This window comes from Ranitomeya variabilis, chromosome 5, assembly GCF_051348905.1.
Source record: "Ranitomeya variabilis isolate aRanVar5 chromosome 5, aRanVar5.hap1, whole genome shotgun sequence".
In the NCBI taxonomy this organism is placed as follows: domain Eukaryota; kingdom Metazoa; phylum Chordata; class Amphibia; order Anura; family Dendrobatidae; genus Ranitomeya; species Ranitomeya variabilis.
The window spans coordinates 455,180,532-455,190,781 of record NC_135236.1 but is presented as its reverse complement, the minus strand read 5'-3'; the positions used below and the strand labels follow the sequence as shown (position 1 = coordinate 455,190,781).

The 10,250-nt window shown below is 56.1% G+C and overlaps 1 protein-coding gene across 1 annotated transcript; it reads left to right on the top strand.

Annotated features, from left to right (window-relative positions):
- The first annotated feature begins 5,715 nt into the window (after window positions 1–5,715).
- On the top strand, window positions 5,716–9,831 carry BTG1 (BTG anti-proliferation factor 1). Its single transcript, XM_077265423.1, has 2 exons — window positions 5,716–6,134; window positions 8,389–9,831. Exons 1-2 carry the CDS (start codon window positions 5,990–5,992, stop codon window positions 8,751–8,753), a joined length of 510 nt encoding a protein of 169 aa, XP_077121538.1. The 5' UTR covers window positions 5,716–5,989; the 3' UTR covers window positions 8,754–9,831.
- Window positions 9,832–10,250: the final 419 nt, after the last annotated feature.

The window sequence follows — 10,250 nt, the reverse complement described above, 5'->3', positions numbered from 1 at the left end:
GCACACACCGTACACTGCCCTGCTGAGCACACACCGTACACTGCCTGCTGAGCACACACCGTACACTGCCTGCTGAGCACACACCGTACACTGCCTGCTGAGCACACACCGTACACTGCCCTGCTGAGCACACACCGTACACTGCCTGCTGAGCACACACCGTACACTGCCTGCTGAGCACACACCGTACACTGCCCTGCTGAGCACACACCGTACACTGCCCTGCTGAGCGCACACCGTACACTGCCCTGCTGAGCGCACACAGTACACTGCCCTGCTGAGCGCACACCGTACACTGCCCTGCTGAGCGCACACCGTACACTGCTCTGCTGAGCGCACACCGTACACTGCCCTGCTGAGCGCACACCGTACACTGCCCTGCTGAGCGCACACCGTACACTGCCCTGCTGAGCGCACACCGCACACTGCCCTGCTAAGCGCACACCGTACACTGCCTGCTGAGCGCACACCGTACACTGCCTGCTGAGCGCACACCGTACACTGCCCTGCTGAGCGCACACCGTACACTGCCCTGCTGAGCGCACACCGTACACTGCCCTGCTGAGCGCACACCGCACACTGCCCTGCTGAGCGCACACCGTACACTGCCCTGCTAAGCGCACACCGTACACTGCCCTGCTGAGCACACACCGTACACTGCCTGCTGAGCACACACCGTACACTGCCTGCTGAGCACACACCGTACACTGCCCTGCTGAGCACACACCGTACACTGCCTGCTGAGCACACACCGTACACTGCCTGCTGAGCACACACCGTACACTGCCCTGCTGAGCACACACCGTACACTGCCCTGCTGAGCGCACACAGTACACTGCCCTGCTGAGCGCACACCGTACACTGCCCTGCTGAGCACACACCGTACACTGCCCTGCTGAGCGCACAGTACACTGCCCTGCTGAGCGCACACCGTACACTGCCCTGCTGAGCGCACACCGCACACTGCCCTGCTGAGCGCACACCGTACACTGCCCTGCTGAGCGCACACCGTACACACCCTGCTGAGCACACGCCGTACACTGCCTGCTGAGCGCACACCGTACACTGCCCTGCTGAGCACACACCGTACCCTGCCCTGCTGAGCGCACACCGTACACTGCCCTGCTGAGCGCACACCGTACACTGCCCTGCTGAGCGCACACTGCCCTGCTGAGCGCACACCGTACACTGCCCTGCTGAGCGCACACCGTACACTGCCTGCTGAGCGCACACCGTACACTACCCTGCTGAGCGCACACCGTACACTGCCCTGCTGAGCGCACACAGTACACTGCCTGCTGAGCACACACCGTACACTGCCTGCTGAGCACACACCGTACACTGCCCTGCTGAGCGCACACAGTACACTGCCCTGCTGAGCGCACACCGTACACTGCCCTGCTGAGCGCACACCGTACACTGCCCTGCTGAGCGCACACAGTACACTGCCCTGCTGAGCGCACACCGTACACTGCCCTGCTGAGCGCACACCGCACACTGCCCTGCTGAGCGCACACCGTACACTGCCCTGCTGAGCGCACACCGTACACACCCTGCTGAGCGCACGCCGTACACTGCCTGCTGAGCGCACACCGTACACTGCCCTGCTTAGCGCACACCGTACACTGCCCTGCTGAGCGCACACCGTACACTGGCCTGCTGAGCGCACACCGCACACTGCCCTGCTGAGCGCACACCGTACACTGCCCTGCTGAGCGCACACCGTACACTGCCTGCTGAGCGCACACCGTACACTACCCTGCTGAGCGCACACCGTACACTGCCCTGCTGAGCGCACACAGTACACTGCCTGCTGAGCGCACACCGTACACTGCCTGCTGAGCGCACACCGTACACTACCCTGCTGAGCGCACACCGTACACTGCCTGCTGAGCGCACACCGTACACTACCCTGCTGAGCGCACACCGTACACTGCCCTGCTGAGCGCACACAGTACACTGCCTGCTGAGCGCACACCGTACACTGCCTGCTGAGCGCACACCGTACACTGCCCTGCTAAGCGCACACCGTACACTGCCCTGCTGAGCGCACACCGTACACTACCCTGCTGAGCGCACACCGTACACTACCCTGCTGAGCGCACACCGTACACTGCCCTGCTGAGCGCACACAGTACACTGCCCTGCTGAGCGCACACCGTACACTGCCCTGCTGAGCACACACCGTACACTGCCCTGCTGAGCGCACACCGTACACTGCCCTGCTGAGCGCACACCGTACACTGCCCTGCTGAGCGCACACCGTACACTGCCCTGCTGAGCGCACACCGTACACTGCCCTGCTGAGCGCACACCGTACACTGCCCTGCTGAGCGCACACCGCACACTGCCCTGCTAAGCGCACACCGTACACTGCCCTGCTAAGCGCACACCGTACACTGCCCTGCTGAGCGCACACCGTACACTGCCTGCTGAGCACACACCGTACACTGCCTGCTGAGCACACACCGTACACTGCCCTGCTGAGCACACACCGTACACTGCCTGCTGAGCACACACCGTACACTGCCTGCTGAGCACACACCGTACACTGCCCTGCTGAGCACACACCGTACACTGCCCTGCTGAGCGCACACAGTACACTGCCCTGCTGAGCGCACACCGTACACTGCCCTGCTGAGCACACACCGTACACTGCCCTGCTGAGCGCACAGTACACTGCCCTGCTGAGCGCACACCGTACACTGCCCTGCTGAGCGCACACCGCACACTGCCCTGCTGAGCGCACACCGTACACTGCCCTGCTGAGCGCACACCGTACACACCCTGCTGAGCACACGCCGTACACTGCCTGCTGAGCGCACACCGTACACTGCCCTGCTGAGCACACACCGTACACTGCCCTGCTGAGCGCACACCGTACACTGCCCTGCTGAGCGCACACCGTACACTGCCCTGCTGAGCGCACACCGTACACTGCCCTGCTGAGCGCACACTGCCCTGCTGAGCGCACACCGTACACTGCCCTGCTGAGCGCACACCGTACACTGCCTGCTGAGCGCACACCGTACACTACCCTGCTGAGCGCACACCGTACACTGCCCTGCTGAGCGCACACAGTACACTGCCTGCTGAGCACACACCGTACACTGCCTGCTGAGCACACACCGTACACTGCCCTGCTGAGCGCACACAGTACACTGCCCTGCTGAGCGCACACAGTACACTGCCCTGCTGAGCGCACACCGTACACTGCCCTGCTGAGCGCACACCGTACACTGCCCTGCTGAGCGCACACAGTACACTGCCCTGCTGAGCGCACACCGTACACTGCCCTGCTGAGCGCACACCGCACACTGCCCTGCTGAGCGCACACCGTACACTGCCCTGCTGAGCGCACACCGCACACTGCCCTGCTGAGCGCACACCGTACACTGCCTGCTGAGCGCACACCGTACACTGCCTGCTGAGCGCACACCGTACACTACCCTGCTGAGCGCACACCGTACACTGCCCTGCTGAGCGCACACAGTACACTGCCTGCTGAGCGCACACCGTACACTGCCTGCTGAGCGCACACCGTACACTACCCTGCTGAGCGCACACCGTACACTGCCTACTGAGCGCACACCGTACACTACCCTGCTGAGCGCACACCGTACACTGCCCTGCTGAGCGCACACAGTACACTGCCTGCTGAGCGCACACCGTACACTGCCTGCTGAGCGCACACCGTACACTGCCCTGCTAAGCGCACACCGTACACTGCCCTGCTGAGCGCACACCGTACACTACCCTGCTGAGCGCACACCGTACACTACCCTGCTGAGCGCACACCGTACACTGCCCTGCTGAGCGCACACAGTACACTGCCCTGCTGAGCGCACACCGTACACTGCCCTGCTGAGCACACACCGTACACTGCCCTGCTGAGCACACACCGTACACTGCCCTGCTGAGCGCACACCGTACACTGCCCTGCTGAGCGCACACCGTACACTACCCTGCTGAGCGCACACCGTACACTGCCCTGCTGAGCGCACACCGTACACTGCCCTGCTGAGCGCACACAGTACACTGCCTGCTGAGCGCACACCGTACACTGCCCTGCTGAGCGCACACAGTACACTGCCTGCTGAGCACACACCGTACACTGCCCTGCTGAGCGCACACCGTACACTGCCTGCTGAGCGCACACCGTACACTGCCCTGCTGAGCGCACACCGTACACACCCTGCTGAGCACACACAGTACACTGCCTGCTGAGCGCACACCGTACACTGCCTGCTGAGCGCACACCGTACACACCCTGCTGAGCGCACACCGTACACTGCCCTGCTGAGCGCACACCGTACACTGCCTGCTGAGCGCACACCGTACACTGCCTGCTGAGCGCACACCGTACACTGCCCTGCTGAGCGCACACCGTACACACCCTGCTGAGCGCACACAGTACACTGCCTGCTGAGCGCACACCGTACACTGCCTGCTGAGCGCACACCGTACACTGCCCTGCTGAGCGCACACCGTACACTGCCCTGCTGAGCGCACACAGTACACTGCCTGCTGAGCGCACACCGTACACTGCCCTGCTGAGCGCACACAGTACACTGCCTGCTGAGCGCACACCGTACACTGCCCTGCTGAGCGCACACCGTACACTGCCTGCTGAGCGCACACCGTACACTGCCCTGCTGAGCGCACACCGTACACACCCTGCTGAGCGCACACAGTACACTGCCTGCTGAGCGCACACCGTACACTGCCTGCTGAGCGCACACCGTACACACCCTGCTGAGCACACACCGTACACTGCCCTGCTGAGCGCACACCGTACACTGCCTGCTGAGCGCACACCGTACACTGCCTGCTGAGCGCACACCGTACACTGCCCTGCTGAGCGCACACCGTACACACCCTGCTGAGCACACACAGTACACTGCCTGCTGAGCGCACACCGTACACTGCCTGCTGAGCGCACACCGTACACACCCTGCTGAGCACACACCGTACACTGCCTGCTGAGCGCACACCGTACACTACCCTGCTGAGCGCACACCGTACACTGCCCTGCTGAGCGCACACCGTACACTGCCTGCTGAGCACACACAGTACACTGCCCTGCTGAGCGCACACCGTACACTGCCCTGCTGAGCGCACACCGTACACTGCCCTGCTGAGCGCACACCGTACACTGCCCTGCTGAGCGCACACCGTACACTGCCCTGCTGAGCGCACACCGTACACTGCCCTGCTGAGCACACAGCTGCCTGCGCTTCTTCCTGCGTACTTTAGACAATGGCGCATCAGTTCCCACTTCAAAGGACGGTCCATGGCCGGGGAGGAGGGAGAGCAGGCGCCCTTCCCCCGCCGCAGACGACCCCCTGCTTGCTAATCCCAGCTGTCTTTGTTGTGTAGCCGTGACTTTGTCTTGTATGTCTGGGGCTGTTTTCCGGTGGGGGCGGGGCCGCACTGTGCGCCCCTGTGTAATGGCTGCACTGTACAGGGTGATCGGTGACGGCCCATAACACCTGGCGCATATGTGCCAGCCCTTCCCCCACTCCGCACTGTTTACAAGGGGACTTTCCCCATGAGCTTTCAGTTGTTTACAGTTGGATGACGTCAGCCGGTCCTCCCCGCAACACGGCGTGTCTGCATGGTGCGATACTGCCATTGGCCGGTCATCGGAGCCACGCCTCCTGACGTCACATCCTCGCCTGCTGAGTATAAAAGAGCGAGCTGGAAGTTACTGCGCTCACTTTATTTACGGGTAGTGGAGGAAAAGGGTTGTGTGTGAAAGGGAGAGTGGTCTCTCCGCCTCCCCAGGGATGTACTGTAGAGAGCAGCACTTGTAAACAACTCCTGTCTCTCCGGCCATGACACCCGTCCGCTCACATCACTGATAAAGCCCGTACGCCAAGCACTTAACCAGAAAATAGAAAAAAAATCGCAAAATTGGTAAAACTAGTAACAATAACGCCACGCTAAAAGTCGTTGGTAAAGTTCCTGAGTGGTCCCCGCAGCCCCCATGCATACGCACTACCACCGAGCCAGCATGAAGCCTGAGATCATCGCGGCGGTGGGATTTCTCTCCAAGTTCCTGAGGACCAAGGGGCTGATGAACGATCGGGAGCTCCAGACCTTCAACCTGTCCCTGCAGGAGCTGCTGGCAGGTAAGAGCACCGGGCTAGTGAGGGCAGGACAGGGCGATGGTCGGGGGTAAGGGGGCCCAGTGATGGGGGTAATACAGGGCGATGGTCGGGGGTAATACAGGGCGATGGTCGGGGGTAAGGGGGCCCAGTGATGGGGGTAATACAGGGCGATGGTCGGGGGTAAGGGGGCCCAGTGATGGGGTAATACAGGGCGATGGTCGGGGGTAAGGGGGCCCAGTGATGGGGTAATACAGGGCGATGGTCGGGGGTAAGGGGGCCCAGTGATGGGGTAATACAGGGCGATGGTCGGGGGTAAGGGGGCCCAGTGATGGGGTAATACAGGGCGATGGTCGGGGGTAAGGGGGCCCAGTGATGGGGGTAATACAGGCATCCGATGGTCGGGGGTAATACAGGGCGATGGTCGGGGGTAAGGGGGCCCAGTGATGGGGGTAATACAGGGCGATGGTCGGGGGTCAGACCTTACCGGGGCAGCTGGGGAGTAATACAGGGCGATGGCTGGGAGCAGTCCTTACCGGGGGTCCTAGTAAGTGCAGGGTGCCCAGTGATGGGGTTAATACTGGGTGATTGTTGGGAGCAGTCCTTACTGGGGGGTAAGGGTGCCCAGTGATGGGGTTAATACTGGGTGATTGTTGGGAGCAGTCCTTACTGGGGGGTAAGGGTACCCAGTGATGGGGTTAATACTGGGTGATTGTTGGGAGCAGTCCTTACTGGGGCAGGTAATAGGGAACAGTCCTAGTAAGTGCAGGGTGCCCAGTGATGGGGTTAATACTGGGTGATTGTTGGGAGCAGTCCTTACCGGGGCAGTGAACAGCCCTAGTAAGTGCTGGGTGCCCAGGGTAAATACAGGGCAGTACAGTTCCATTGTTGGGATCTCTCCTTACTGGAGCTCCTGGCTTTTTAATAGGGCACAGTCCTTGTCCTAGTAAATGTGGGGTGCCAGTGATGGGAGTAATATTGGTGATTGTTGTGATCAGTCCTTCTTGGGGCTGCTGGCAGGTGGTAAGAGGTCACAGTCCTAGTAAATGCTGGGTCCCCAGTAATGGGGGGGGTAATACATAGCAGTACACTGCGATTGTTGGGATTGGCCTTTGTTTGCCCTGAGTTGTGCGGTAGTAGTGCCCCCTCCCTCCCCCAGTGGTCTCCCTGCCTACCCCTGTATTAGACTTGTCAGGGCACATCCCGGCCCCTCTGTACTCTGTATGTGACTCCTCTGTGAGACTTAGTAATTGTGTTGGTTCAGTGCCAGCTCATTCCTGAGACGTCACAGTACAGCCACTGTTTGTCGGCCACATCACACGGTAACCGCACTCCGATGAGCATATGCCTCCGCTACTACAGCACAGATGTTATCTGCTTCCTCTACCTTGTGCCCTTATGCTTTAAAGTTGGCGATCCTGAGCCTGTTAGTCGCCCATCAGTTGGGAACTGTATGCAGAGTATTGTCTGCTGTGATTGATGGCGGACTGCTGACTTCCAGATATGCGGTCTGTCAGGTGGGATCTTTTTGGCCGTTGTTGGCTGGATTAATCTACAGGAGTGAGGCTTGGTTGGCCATGTACAACTAATGACTTGGTGCAAGTCCACCGTATGTCACCTGTCTGTCTTCAGACCAAGTCTAGTCTGTTCTACGTATGACGTATTCAGTGGCCAGTGCTTTATCCTGTCTGGCCGTCTATAGTTGATCGAATGGTGGTAGGTAGCCTATGGGGGAGGTATAAGGGACATTCTATAAAATGCCCTATGTGCTGCTTCTTACACCAAATGTGTATTAGCCAAACACAACTCCTTATTTTACAGAATTGCTCTGTGTGTTTTATTAGTAGCAGGGTTTATAGTATGTAAAGCTAGACCCATAAGGTTAATTGGTAAAGGAGTTATCCCCCTGTTAAAATAGCAAAACAGAAGATGCTATAAAAAGAAATGCCTGTCTAGAAGCTTCAAAAGTCTTCCTGGTTGTTTGCAAGCTGTCTTCGTGTGACCGCTGCCGCCAATCAGTGGTCACGTCATATACTGTACTGTACACATCATGGCTCAGCACTGAGGTGATGTCAGCAGTACGGCAGTGGTCTTATGTTGGCCACATGGAACCAAAGACCAGGAAGCTGAAGGGGAACCATTTCTTTATTGTTTCACCTGTAGCTGTTTTGTTTTTTTTATACGTGTATTATATAAATATGAATTGTATCCCACTCTTCTCCAGACGTAAATATCTCTTTTGGTATATATGGATAACAGTTACTATGTTTCATCACAGAGCACTACAGACAGCACTGGTTTCCAGAGAAGCCCTCTAGAGGCTCTGCTTACCGCTGCATTCGGATTAACCACAAAATGGATCCCTTGATCGGCCAAGCGGCAACCCGTATTGGACTGAGTAGCCAAGAAATGTTTAAACTTCTGCCAAGCGAACTCACCTTGTGGATTGATCCCTACGAAGTGTCTTACCGCATCGGAGAGGATGGCTCTATATGCGTGTTGTATGAAGCTGTACCAACAGGGGGCAGTAGCCAAAGTAGCAGCTCCTCCCTTGTGGAGAGCAGGATCAGCTGTAAAGATGAACTCCTCATCGGTCGAACAAGCCCCTCCAAAGCCTACAACATGATGACTGTGTCTGGTTAAGATATGGTCGGGGGCTGTATCATCTTGTAACAGATGGAATAATATTGTCTTTATTTTGGGAGGGCTCCTATGGGGATGGATTGTGAAGTTTCAAATGTCACAGCTGTGAAGATCGGGCACAAAATAGAAGTAGACCTTACTGACGTGAAGGGGCCATGGTTTGGACAGTACCTTTTGGATCAATTAATAGCCTGTTAATTAAAGGTAGTACTATTTCTCACTGGATGTTGGGTCTAGTGATTCTATTGTAGGGGTAGATACGCACTGGGTGCCGTGCACCTAACACCAGTCAGCACTTGAACTAATGTCAGGGATCACTGGAGGTCTTTATCTCCGAGGTCAGTGACCTCTAGGATCAGATCCTGGTGGTCAGGTGACAAGTGTAGGACACACAAAGTGTACATACCCTTCATCTGTGAACCCAAAGCTCAGAGTATTTGTAAGATTTCTTCTTTTTCTCTCTGCGGCCTCCTGCAGAATATAACTTGCACTAATGTTTTTATGTTACTATCTCTGGCAGCTCGGTTGGAAGGCGAGGAGTTGAGAATATGACACTTACTGGAGTTATACATGGCAGACATATCTTGCACTGAAAATAGATATAGTTGTACAGTATATAGAACCGGGAGGGATCCTCCTAGTCTGCCTATATAGAAATCTATACTTGATCCTTTATATTGTGACATGAACTTGAAAGTATTGAACGTAACGTTTTCTGCCTTGACCACAGGCTTTAAAGATCCTTCCTGAAGACACTGTCTGAACTATGGCGTTCTCACCGGCCAGCTTATCTGTACATTTCTTAGCTTGTAGTTTTCTATGACGGAGTAAACTTCTTATTTTTAGAAAGTGGAGTTCTGCTTTGTAATTTCTTGTACTTAATTGGGTAAAGTCTTTTTTTCCACAAACCACCATCTATTTTGTGAACTTTGTTAGTCTTTTATTTGATAAATTATGAACTGCTGTAAATTTGTACAGTTCATGTATATTGATTGTGACAAAGATGTACAGATTTCTATTTTAAATGAGAGATTTTTCTTCTCTAATAATAAATTGTTTCTTATCTTGGCATTTTAAACAGTTGTCTGTCTGTGGTAGGAATAAAAAGGTGTTTATTTCAGGACACGAGAATCGAGGGTGGCGAGAAACTGGGCCAAACCCCCCGTCTGTATACTGCGGATCTATCCTATACATACCTGGAAGGAAATTTGGATGCACCCACAATGTTGGAATAATACTTTGGAATAGGTTTAGAGTAAAATATGTACATGGTTTTACTTTAATATCTTCATGATTTGGAAATAAGCCCCAGGATATAACCTCAAGAAAATCCACCATTATAAGGATGTAATTACAGTATGGCCCTCAGTCCCCTGGATATTTACTTACTACTAGGATACTGTGCAAATGCCATATTGCATTCAGTGATGGAAATTCATATAACCAAGGGTTAAGTTTGCAACAATTTGGTTGCACATAACCAATGCAGGGCAATTT

What these genes read in the sequence shown, in the direction of transcription:
- BTG1 (XM_077265423.1), top strand. Translation starts at nt 5,990, where the DNA reads ATGCATACGCACTACCACCGAGCCAGCATGAAGCCTGAGATCATCGCG. An exon ending in CCTGCAGGAGCTGCTGGCAG is followed by an intron (nt 6,135 to 8,388) that starts GTAAGAGCACCG and finishes GTTTCATCACAG; the next exon opens with AGCACTACAGACAGCACTGG.